We start from the raw sequence: 13,034 nt of genomic DNA, 5'->3' as shown, positions 1-13,034 counted from the left end.
TGGGCATATTTATTTAAATTTAAAAGTGGGAGAGAGGTTGTTATAAAGAGACCCTTATATTCTGTATGATTGTTACTGCTGCTGCTTTCTCTATCTGATAACTGACCAAGTATCTCTGCAAATTGTATTTGACATAAGTTTTGATATGATGCGACAATTTATGGCTATGAAATGGTGAACAAACATATATGTGTAATTCTTTTTATTGAAGAAAACGAAAAATAAAATTTAAAAAACAAACAAAAACAAAGTATGCTATACACTGCCACATCACAACATGCAGCAGGAGACCAAAGCATCCAACTCCACATTACACAGAACTGCAACATACAGCACCACACCGGACCATATAAATCAATGGTACACCAAATTATGCTCTGACATCGCATCACACTATACCATTCCTTGCAACCCCACATCACACCATCAAACATTACACTGTATCAAACCACATATTTAGAAAGAGACTTGGGGAGATATAGTCTATAATGCTAACATTATGATGTTCCATGAGTTGGAATGGAAGCTGGCGTAGTTGACTGATGGTTCACTACCTTTTGCCAAACCTGTATAGTTTCTTTCACTAGCGACAATTTTAGAAACATTTAGAAATTATAAGGTAGATGCTCTTTTGTCATTGCTAATGCCATACAAGTGCCCATGTTTTCCCCAGAATCCAGGTTTTCTTTTTCTTTTTCAGAAACAAAACCACAAAGCGGGGTTTGTTTCTGAAAAAGAAACAAACCATATCATTTGGCATGCAGTGAGTTTTCTCCTTTCTTGTTGTGATAGTTTTAGCTGCCTAGTTTTTGCCATGCCTCGCAGGATGTGCCTGGGAAGGGAAAACCTGTATTGGTCAGCATGTCCTAAATTGTGCAAGATGGTCATCACTGTTATCTGGCAGCCCAGTGATGGGGCTGTTGTGTTTTTGCCAAAAAAAGTTTCTTGCTCCACCGGAGGGAGCCCAGTCCCTAACTCCCCACCACTAAATTGAGTGGTTCGATAACAATGTTGATAGACAGGCCTTTCACCTATTTATTTTTTAGCATCCGTCAACCTCAAAATGATATCCTTTTTGTTTTCTTGGGCATTGAGGTGTGTTTAGTTTGCTTTCCTTTGTATGGCAGAGGGGAGCGAAGCAGGATAACACAGTAGAATGTCCCACTAATGCAAATAACATCCATATTACATCCACAATCTCCGTACGTTTGCTGTCAGTCCACTCCCCTTCAACAAACACCACACACACATCTGACTTGATACACTCCCATGACTTGGATTTCTGGGAGTTGTCACCTCACTACCTGATTGTCAAGAAAGACATGCACATCGTAATTGCAATAAACTACACACGCGTAATGATTAGGGAGGAGCCTTCTGAGCTCTCAGCAAAAACGTACAAGGAGTTGGGGTTGGGCTGTGGCTGAAGATGAAGAACCTAACCCTGATCTCCTTTTTACCATAATCCTAATATTAGTCAAGAGCTTTAATCCCATCGATAGCAGGATGGTAATGCTTTATATCAATAAACAGAGACAAAAGACTGTGCTGTGTACCATACAGTACAGCTGCTGAGATGCTCTGCGGTTTTGTTTCTAGCAAGAGAAAATGTTAAGCTCTTGTGCTTTACTTCAAGGTGCACCAAGGAGGGCTGTCTGGAAAACAACTATTCAAGCCTTTTCTCCACTCGATTCTTTACTGAGCTCAGACAAATTTGATAATGCCCACCTGCCAACTAAATTGTTTTTTTTTGCTAGGGTGGAGAGGTGAAAAGCCGGTCTGGGGTCCTAGAAGCAGTGGAGGCCTGTGGTGAGGAAATGCTGCCCCCTCCTCTTGTTCCCCAGCCTTCTGCTGTTAAGGACTTGAGCGACCAGTCTCCTAAGGCAGCAAGCTGCAATACAGCAGCCACTGCAGGTGTGGCGGAAGAGATCGTCCAGGAGCAAATGGCTGAAAAAGGAACTTTGAGCCTGGAAGAACCAGAGGAATATGGCTTCATTGGAAGAGACAGTGAAGGTTTTGGAGATCTACAGGGTGAGTACCTTTTGCCTCAAGCATATGTGGGCCAGGTGTGACTCTCTTACTGGAGTATTTTATTTATTTTAAGAGTTTTATATAGCGCTGGCTAGACCCGGAGGTATCAGAGCGCTTTACATGAAGTTCCACAAAATTACAAGATTACATCAGTTCCGATTTACATCAGTTGCTAGACAAAAAATTACAAGAGCATAGAAAACGAGATAAGTGAAGTGTTGAGGGGAAGGGGGGAAGGGTAAGGGGGTGGGAGGGAGATACGGCAGAAAGACGAAGGAAAGTCTGCCCAAAGTCCGGCTGGGTAGGTGACGATGGGGAAGTCCCAAAACCCATCTCCTCTATAGGTAGCTCCATCGGGCTTTGGCCAAATAGCTAGGTCTTGATGGGAAACATTTAAAGAACATGGAGGGCAAAATAAATGGAGCGTAAAGGGGAGGGGACAGGGAAGGTGAGAAAGGGAGGATAGGGGTAGACACAACAAGGAGAGATGAAAATGAAGTCTGTCTAAATGCCGACTGGGTAGGTGACGACCAAGGAGGGAGTCCACGGCCCATCTCCCCTATAGCTAAACCAAGTAGCTCCATCGGGCATCAGACAAAATAGTTCAGTCTCAATACATTGAGAGAGGAGAGAAGGAGAGACACAAATAGAGGGAGGGTGCGGGAAGAGACGACAGGAGAGACGAAAGGAGGTCTGGCTAAAGACCGACTGGGTAGGTGACGTCCAAGGAGGGAATCCCCGACCTGTCTCCCCTATAGCTAAACCAGGTAGCTCCATCGGGCATCAGACAAAATAGCTAGATCTCAAATGACGAGGGAAAATTCACAGGTAAACATGGTGGGTACTAGGGCCAGGACAGGTGAGGGCAGAGGTCAGAAGTAGGAAAGTGGAAAGGAGTGAAGCGGAGCGGGGAAGGGTAGGGGGTAGGTAGTTCGGTAAAAGTTACATGGTTACAAACAGTTACTGGAGGATGGTTATGCATACTCAAACAAGACAAACAAATAGCAATGTTATAAAGGTACATGATACGAGACGAATGTGGCATGGGAGGAAGAGGGGTGAGGTAAGGGATCAGAGGTAGGGGTAGAGACGAGGAGAACTATGTCCAAGGTCCGGCTGGGTAGGTGACGGCCCTATCGTTTTGCAGGTTGTGTGCGAACAGGTATCTAGGAATCAGAAAAGAACTTTGTGGACCATCTGTTCCTGTCGCAATTTAGTCTTGCTTGGTTAGGTGAAAGCTCTCTTCATTGTTGTCCTTACTGTAGATCACATAGTCTGCGCTTCTGAAAGAATATCACCCATTTTTGTGTTTTCAAGACTCTGCAGGTAATAGCTTGGTCAAGGTTCACTTTAGCTCTTGTCCCTCAGACCTCTGAGAATACCTGGTTCCGAAGCCACAACATAATTCTTGTTAAAGTGGTTTTAGTTTGTATAGGAAACAGGCAATGAACATGCTCTTAGGATCAGTGAACTGCATAGAAGTCCCTTCAGATATGAGCCCTTGGATCAGAACTTCAAAAGTGCTTAGATAAAAGTGTTTTTATCACAAACGTTAGCTGGAATACCATCAAAATCTGGAAAAGATCATGCCAGAATTAGTACATGATAGGTAAACAGTACGTTGCCTCCATTGTTTCTGCAATTTTTTTAAATTTAATTTTTCAAAGAAAACATTAAGACAAATCGTACAAATTATCCATCACTTATTAATAACTTCAACATACCTACTCCGATTATCTCTCCTAATCCGCTTCATTGGGAACATTTCTAAGATTATACTCAAAAGACCTCCCTCCATCATTGAGGATGAGCCATGTAACTACCCATACTAAATGCTGGAGATTAGGAGTAGTCTTCTATAAACTTCTCACTGACACTTTTCAAACAAAAAAACCCTCATTAAAAAGCTCAGCCACAAATCTACACAAATTGGATGAACTGATCACAAGTGCTCCTAGGTCCTAACCATTCTCCATGAAAAAAGAAGTATGGAGAGTAAGGCATAGGTCCAAATAGGTGTTGTGTTGCTGAAAGAAAACCAGGAACCTGCTACTTTCTTTTCATTGACTCAGGCTACAGACTGAAAGTAACTAAACTAAACAGGTGGGAAAAGTGAGTTTTCTGTTTGTCTGATTTGTGTGACAAGGCAACCAAACTGATTGGCCTTAAATGTTCCTGAACCACCTCTCTCGAACTTGGTGCATACAACGAGACCTATATAAATAGTGAACCTCTGGGTTTGATGACATGCCAGTACATTCAGCTGGTATCTATCTACCTCAATGGCCAAGGTACTTTTCCATCTGGACGCCTTATTGAAACACCCCTTCTTGCCAGGAATTCTATGTGTAATGAGTCTCTTGCAGAAGCGGGCCACTCCTTTCATACTAAACAAAAAGCATCTCTGTAAATCGAAAGGAGGAGGAAAAACTCAAGAATTAGAGTAGAGGAAGTCAGCCAACACAGTTGAGCTCTGCTTAAATCTTTGATTTATGGCCTCACTAGATCCCTCCTGCCTGGTGTACAGAGATGGCAACAACTCGTGCCAGGGATCGGCCCACAGTGCTGCAGATGCAAGTCTAGACTAACATCGCACGCAGGGCACCCTCGGAAATTGGCATTGGAAATAAAAATGCTTGTTGTTATTTGCAATGCCAATGTAAATATTTAATTTTTGTTTGAATGCGATACCCATTGCATGTAAAATGCCTGTTAAAAATTAATTAGAAGCCGCCGCCATGTCTTAGAGTCCAGCGCTGGCCGGCACTGCCTGCAAGGGGTTTCTCAATAGTGCTTTTCCGTGCAAACTACCGAATTCTACCTGTTAAAACATGATGGATTGGGAAGAAGAACACAGCAGCAGGTACCTGAAAAACCTGCACCCATCTCCATGAGCATGGCATGAACCTTCTTCCCGGGCTGGCTATAATAGGGACTGTCTGTGGAGCTGTGTGCACTGGATGTATGGGGGTCAGCCGGCTGCGGGGTGGGGACAGGACCCTCACAGGAGTGAGTGCGAGTTTTTCTATCTTGTGGTGTTTACCTATGTCCCTTCCTTAAAACCATCCAACAGTAACTAGAAGTTGATCTGTGATAAGTTGGGCGATCCGTGCGCTAAAGAAAAAATGCACACAGCTGACATTGCTCATGATTAGGCATTGCAAGTACAGCTGAAACGCTGCTTTAAAAAATAAAGAGACACGGCCTAGCAGCCGTGGTTAATTAGGGGGGAGGAGAAATGCGAGACACGGCCTGGCGGCCGTGAAAAGTGTGAAGCAGGGGGCGGGGGATCGGATCCCTTTGATGTGAGCTAAGCTCTCGGAGGCAGGAGGCTCGGGCAAGCGCGTGCACGAGCACCACATGCACTCAATGAAATCCGCGATGGTTTCAGTGCTTGGTTTAGCCTCTATATCTCTCGCCAGCAATGCGCAAGCGCATTGGCAGGCGAGACCTAATCAAGCAACCTGGAGGTTGCTGTAAGGTTACTCTAAGTTTTGTTCTTCCCTGTTTGGTGTTAAAGTTTCTAAAGTATCGACAAAGGTATGTGATGGAAGATGGTGGAGCAAACCTAATGGAGTTTTGAGGAATTCCCCTCTACTAACAGCAAAACTTCCACATGTGAATGATCCCTTAGACTCTCAACATTGTATTAAATATTCTCCATGTTGCAGTAATGTGATAAAGGGAAATGTGATGGTAATGGTAACATGATTGATTTTCATCAGTCCTAAGGTACTGAGTCACAATCATCTTCAGAAGTAGATTTGCAGTCTTTCCAGTTCATATGATGAGCAGTAGGATACTAGTGTTCTAAAAAGTGGCATCCAGTTGTCTGCTTGTAATGTTGAGCAGATAAGTGGTGAAACTATTGCCGTTGTGTCTTATTAACTACCATATAAGGAAATGCAAATTGAATGTGGTGGTCTGGATTCAGGTGATGTATCCACCAGTGGTAATTAAAGGCTATATTTGTTGTTGACAGTTTATCTGTCAACTAGTTCTTCATTCTAAATTTTCAGGGTTTGCTTTGAGGGAGAAGATGTTGTAATGAGAATTACCTGATACTAGTTTGGTGCATAAGATTGTTCATACATATGTCAATCAATCAGGATTTGTAGAGTGTGGCCTCTTCACCCGTTAGGGTCTCGGACACTGTGGGATCACGCTTCCTGTTCCTGTTTGTTGAACATCCAGGTCTGGAAGTCCTTCCTGAACTGTTGGAGTGATGGTGAGGCTCTAAGGTGCAGGGGGAGAGAGTTCTAGGTCTTACCCACCAGGTTGGAAAAGGAGCGGCCTCCACTGTTTGCCCGCCGGGTGCGTTAAGTAGCTGCTAGGTAGAGGGATCCAGAACTGAGTCCCCTAGTCGGTTGGTGGTAATTCACTCGTTCGTTGAAGTACACCAGTCCTTCGTTGTGTAGTGCCTTCTTAGCCTGGGTGAACAGTTTGAATTGGCATCTCTTCGCGACTGGTAGCCAGTGGAGTTTCCTGAGGTGAGGGGTGATGTGCATATGGTCTGAGGAGGTCGAGGATGAGTCTGGCTCAGGAGTTGGGTGGTGAGTCCTACACATAGAGGGAATTGCCGTAGTCGAGTTTGCTGGTGATTAGAGCTTGCGTGACAGTTAACCTGGTGCTGGCTGGGAACCATCTGAAGACCTTCCAGAGCATTCGGAGGCTGAGGAAGCAAGCGGAGGAGACAACGCTGTCCTGCTTCTTCATGGAAAGCTGGCTGTTGAGGATGATGCTGAGATTGCGGGTGTGTTCGTGGGTTTGGGCCCAGCTCAGGTGGCCTCCATTCGTTGTTCCTGAGGGTGTCCTTGCCTTTCCCAAAGAGGAGTACTTCTGTCTTGTCTGTGTTGAGTTCGAGACAGTTGTTCATCCAGAGGACCACATCTTTCATGCATCTTTGGAACTTGTCTTTGATGGTTGTTGGGTTGCTGGTCAAGGAGAGGATGAGTTGGGTGTCGTCCACGTAGGAGATGATGTTGAGACTGTGGCAGCTGATGATGTTGGCGAGGAGTGTCATGTATACAATGAAGAAGGTAGGGCTGAGGGATGAGCTTTGAGGTACACCGCAGGTGATGTTCTTAGGGGCGTGGAGTAGGGAGGGAAGATGATCTTCTGCATTCTTCCTGTGAGGTAGGATGTGATCCATTTTAGGGCTGCTCCTTGTATTCGGATCTGGTGAGTCTGTTGATCAATGTGTGGTGGGATACAGTGTTGAAGGCTGCTGAGAGGTTAAGCAGGATGAGTTTCTCCGTGGTCTAGCAGCATTCTGATGTCGCCTGTGGCTGAGACTAGAGCTGTTTCGGTGCTGTGGTTTGCTCTGAAGCTGGATTGCGAGGGGTCCAGGAGGTTGTGGTTCTCCAGATGTCTGGTTAACTGGATGTTTATAGCTTTCTCTGTGACCTTGGCTGGGAAGGGGAGCAGGGATATGGGTCTGTAGTTTTTGGGTTTTCCTGGGTCCACGGAAGGTTTCTTCAGCAACAGCTTCACTCTGCATGATGCGGGTGGCTAATGCGGTCTTCTTGGGGATTTTCAGCAGTTGGTGTTATCGGTTAAGAGTATCTTTGAACTGTTTTCATTCGTCGAGGGTCTTACTGACTCACAATCTTGTTTCCTCCTATCTGCAGCCACGTTTCTGGGTTTTTAGTTCTGCAGTCAACCAGTTGGGATGTTGTGTTCGCTTTTTGGGGTTGGTGGGTTTCCTTAGTGCAATTTTGTCAATGTTTTCCGTGATCTAGTTCACACAATTGTCTGCTTTTTCTGTGTCTTTGGTGGTGGTGGGTAAGCGGGAGTTGAGGGTGTTGGTCCACCGTTTCTCTGATGCCTTTGGCCAGCATTGCTGTGTCTTGCTGGCAGTGGATGTGGGTGTGTTGGTGGGTTCCTAGATGACAAAATAGACGCAGTAGTGATCGGTCCTGGTGCGCTTCTCAATGTGGGTGTATTTTACTCTTTTGCTGGCTGAGAAGATAGGGTCGAGGGTGTGTGCTACGTTGTTGGAGGGGTCAGTGACTACCTGCTTGCATCCGAGGTTAGCCATGCTTTCTTGGTTGGGGGCCGTGTTGGCGTCAGCCGTATTCTCAATGTGAAAGTTGATGTCTCCTAGGAATATGTAAAGATTTGAGTTGATGGCGATAGGAGCGATGAAGTCTGGATTGCGTTGCAGAAGGCAGGTCAGGGTCCTGGGGGCCTGTAGGCGAGGGTGTCTCTGATGATGGTTTTGCTGTTTGTTCCTAGATAGAAGTGGAGGTGTTCCATGAAAGGGGTGCAGTGGTCTGTGGTGCTTGAGCATTCGAGGTTCTCTTTGTAGTTTATAGTGATGCCTCCGTCCTTTCTGTTGAATCGGTCTTGGTGCACGAACTTGTATCTGTCGGGGTTGGCTGTGTTTCCTGATGTGTCTCACTGGCCTGTTCTTCTGTCTTACTCTCTGTAAACACTGCACACTGTTCTTCTGTGATGCAAGGTTCCAGGATTCTAGGCTATTGCAGTGTTCCTGGAGTCTGGACATTTATGCAGCTTTGAATCCTCTGTTGCCTTCTTCCTGTGTTAATGAACCAAGTCCTACGAAAGCATCCTGGTTTACTATTGTAAATGATTGAAGGAAGCTCCGTAATAAATGGAAAGTATTTATTCTTGAAGTATAGACGAACGAAACCCGACCACCTCAGCCGGGGAAACCGCCTCTCTCAGCCGGCCAAATCGCGGAACCCTGGGCTCGAGACATAGAACACAAGCATGTCCACGAGTACAGATGGTACCGCAAGCCCAGCAGGCCAAAGAACATCGTACAGAGGCTAAAGATATAACCCAACACATCTCCTTTCCTTCCAAGGACAAATAGGAAGCAAAAAAACATTAGGAAAAACAGAAAGCAAAAACAATAAGTAAAATATGAAACTGAAAAATAAGCACAAAAATGAAGCAATCAACTCCACTCCCCTCCTGTGCAGCCTATTCACACATAATCTTTTAAATATTCAGGCAACCTGCGTTGCCGAATAGACCTCCTGTTACCAACACAGGGATCAGCATCTTAAGAAGGGTGCCCCATCTGCAAAGAAAAAGAATTAGGCAAAAGCATATAATGTTTTCTATACTAAGCTACCCTTCTGAGGTTCCATTTCTGGCCATTGTGTAATTTAACCCAGCTTTCCCCCAATGCTTTCATATGAAAAAAGGTCCTCTGGATTTGTTGAAACCTTTGTGGATACTGTTAGACCTGTCAGTGTTTTGGATAGTCTCCCCTTATTTTTTGTCCCTTTCTGCCTCCCAATATTTTCTTTCCAATAAACCTTTTTGTGTGGCCTTAGGTCTCCGGGTGCCCCACCACTGCTAACCAGTGCTGAGGTACAGGTGCGCCTTCCTAAAATGGTGGATGGGGGGGGTTCCTAAGATCGACGCCTGCTAGAGTTACCTCAGAGCTCTGGCCCATAGGATAACATTGGAGGGTTCCAGAACCTTCCAGTCCACTCTAGTGACCCAGGCCTAGACTATATAAGGGAGGACACTGGACGGCCATTTTGTCTTGACAGGGGCTGGCTGGAGTGCAGACTACAGAGGAGGGGGATTGTGACTTATTATTATTATTATTATGTTTCTTATATAGCGCCTGAATCGACCCCCGAAGGGGTATCTCCGCGCTTGCCTTGGGAACCTGTCCTGGCTTTTCCCTGTGAGATAGCCCCTACAGGGCATCCCCAAGGTGAAAGCCAGGCATCCCGCCGCGGGGGGGCCGTTGTGGAGATTAAGCAAGCTTAATGCCCAGAGTTGCAGAGTGTGAACCCATGATTAGGTCAGGCACTGAAGCGAGAATTATCGAGTCCATGGACATTTGAGCTCAAGACCCTGCCGCGTCGGGAATTGAACCCTGGTCCCGGGTCTGACCTCTGCTTCAGGGTCTGCCTGCTCTAACCAGTGAGCCACACTTTGATTGCTTTCAGGGGCTGCTAGTTGGTGGTGGTTGCTGCCCTCCTTCCTGCTGATCTGGCCCGGTTGGTGAGAGTTGCCAGAGCCAAGCTTTAGTGTGGCCATCTGACCAAAAGGACTAAACTTCCCAAACAACTGGTGAGAGTGACTTGGCCCCAGCCCTAGGATCCTTGAGGGTGCCGCACGATCCGGTTACAGTCCTTGCCCTGTCTCGGGTAAAGAGTCAAGACCCGAGCAGGAAGTAGGGGGGAAGACCGGGCCGCCGATTCAATCCCCAGTAGATCCAAGTAAGGCGCCCGTCGGGCGCAAAGGTAATCGGGAACCCCACAGCGGAGGGTGGGGAGGAAGAGGGAGAAGTTGTTCAGGGAGAGGATCTTCAAAGGAACAGGGGTGTGACAGGAACTAGGCCCCGGAAGAGTGCACTCGCTGTCCTTACTGTGACTAACCTGACAAGCCGGAATGGATTCCAGACCTTAACCCCCCTGGAAATAGATCCTTCTAAAGCAAATTTTGTGCTCAGAAATTATAAATAGTCTGTGTACTTTAATTCAGAAATTGGTGCCTCAAAACCAGATACCTTCTCCAGTTTAATTCAGATTAAGGAGAAAAGCCCTGTTGAAACAGAACTCATCTGTTTATATGCTTGTTCCAGAGAGTTGCCCATATCTGTTATCGTAATAGTCAATGGACTTATTTGATCAGATGTATGACAACCAGTTACAAGTGAACTATTTAGAAAATAATACCTGTTGCAGAACAATCTGAATGTATTTGAAATCTCGATGCTTTGTCTGCCATAAGGGACATGATGTATTGACCAGTGATTGTACTTAATCTTTATAAGGAGAGTCCTGGACCTAATTAACTGTTTAATGAAACTCTCATTTGAAATTCACAATATAAAGAGATAAAACTACTCTATATTCTATTTAATGAGAAAGGTGTGGTGTCATTCTTTGGGGGTCTGCACTGGGGTGTTGTAGAGTGGGTGATGCAAGCACAACACGTATGCCTTCTAGATTTAGTCTTCCAGCTAGTGCCATGCTACCTTAAGTGGGCAGGCAGCCCTGGTCACAACAGATACCACCAGGTTTTACCTTAACAAAATCACCTGGTCGCACATTCCTATTGCCCTTGACTGTGTCTTGAGACCAGGAGGGCCATCTAGGTGATTCTTGAGCAACCAAGTGGGAACCATCTTTGTACCAGCTTGTCTACCCCTCTTTAATTAATTCAAAATGAGATTTTATCATTCCTTGATGCACCGTGGTGCGGTAAGCCCACAACATTTCCTTAATCTCATGTTGTGCAGAGGAATTTACTGCTAATGCCAATTGCACTGTGCCCTTCACAAGTCTGTTAATTCTTTCACACAAGCTGTTCCCTTGTGGATTGTACAAAGATGTACAGAAGTGTTTCAAACCAACTTTGTCAAAATATTGCTCCATTTCCTTGGAGGTGAGTTGTGTGCCACTATCAGAAAGAAGCGTAGCCGGGATGTCTTCCCTACAAAACACCTCACTGAGGACTTTAATGGTGGATTCCCTATCAATATTTCTTATAAAGGCAACTTCCACCCACCTTGATGTCGAATCCACCAACACCAAAGCAAACTTCTCATTGTCACGCAGCTCATTGAAATGCCCAATAAAATCCATGCAAACATTTTGCCAGACACCTTCTGCACCCACAACATGTTGAGACGAAATTGGTTTGTCCAAACCAACACGCAGCCTCTTCTCCTTACAGTTAGTCACAGTTCCCCACCCACTCCTTCACGTGACCATCCATCCCTGGCCACCAAAATCTTTCTCCTCATAGACTCGTGTGGTATGTATCTCTCACCCCTTAATACAACATAATCACCCTGTGTGGAGATTTGATCTTGCAACTGCACAAAGGGTCTAAGACCAGTTGACACAGTACTTTGCCTGGACACCCCCTCTCCACCAGCAAGAATGTTATAATTTCACATACCTTCTAACCAATCCTCTCTCGAAATGGCCCTACCTAGATCCTCAGTAAGATCCTCCAGACTAGCAGCAACACTTTCCGTGATCAAATCAGAAGAAACAGCTTAAGTATCAGGCAGTCTGGACAAACAATCGGCAACACTGTTGCGCCAACCAGGTACATATTCTAATTTGCACACAAAATCTTGCAAACTAACAGCGATGAGAGCAAGTCTGCCATAACAGTTCTTAATACCATCAGGACCCAAAACTTTTAAACAATGCTTATGATCTGTCCACAGAGTGAACACCACACCCCACAGAAAGACCCTAAAGTGTCTAGTGGCCCAAACAGCTGCCAATGCCTCTCGTTCGATAACCACGTAATTTCTCTCAGTATCAGTTAACAAACGAGACGCAAAAGCCACTGTCCATTCTTGTCTTGCATGTTTCTGTGCTAGTACAGCCCCAGTGCCCACAGCACTGGCATCCACAGTCACAATGGTGGGTAAACCTGCAACAAAACCTGCTAAAATGTCAGCAATAACAATGTTCTCCTTAACCATATTAAAGGCTTTGTGCTGATCCACACCCCCCCCCCCCCCCCCCCCCACAAGAAAATGTCTTGCCCTTCCTCAACAACTCCCTTAGAGGTTCCACCTTATGTGCAAAATGTTGAACAAATTTGGCATAGTGTTCAACCATGCCCATGAAAAATCGGAATTTGTCCCTATCATCCGGTACCTTCAAATTTACTATGGCACGGACCAGATCACGTTTAGGTCGAATGCCTACTTTCGTGACGTGATAGCCTAGATAGTCATCCTCCTCAACAGCAAATACACATTTGTCTTTACGCAGAGTCAATCCAGCAGCAGCTTGGACAATACTTGTTCCAAGATGGAATTATGATCCTTGGCATTTAGACCATAAATCAAAATGTCATCCTGAAAAAATATCACTTGATCAATTCCCTTCAAGATCTCCGTAATAATCCGTTGAAAAGCACTGGCAGCAGAACACAGACCAAAAGGGAGTCTGTTAAATTGATGCATGCCTTCAGTTGATATAAAGGAGATGTACTTCTAAAAATCAGGATGAAGTTTGATTTGATGATACGCACTG

General features: G+C 45.4%; 1 protein-coding gene across 2 annotated transcripts in view; it reads left to right on the top strand.

Moving 5' to 3' along the window:
• Positions 1-13,034, top strand: part of SNX15 (sorting nexin 15) — a 99,913-nt gene that overhangs the window by 48,284 nt on the left and 38,595 nt on the right. For both annotated transcript variants that reach the window (XM_086938153.1, XM_086938152.1), the window contains exon 5: positions 1,758-2,031. In XM_086938153.1, the coding sequence (XP_086794279.1) occupies positions 1,758-2,031 (274 nt within the window). The remainder of the gene's footprint in view (positions 1-1,757; positions 2,032-13,034) is intronic.

This window comes from Lissotriton vulgaris, chromosome 9 (assembly GCF_964263255.1).
Source record: "Lissotriton vulgaris chromosome 9, aLisVul1.2, whole genome shotgun sequence".
Classification (NCBI taxonomy): domain Eukaryota; kingdom Metazoa; phylum Chordata; class Amphibia; order Caudata; family Salamandridae; genus Lissotriton; species Lissotriton vulgaris.
The sequence above is the reverse complement of the archived record's forward strand: the minus strand, read 5'-3'. Positions and strand labels throughout refer to the sequence as shown.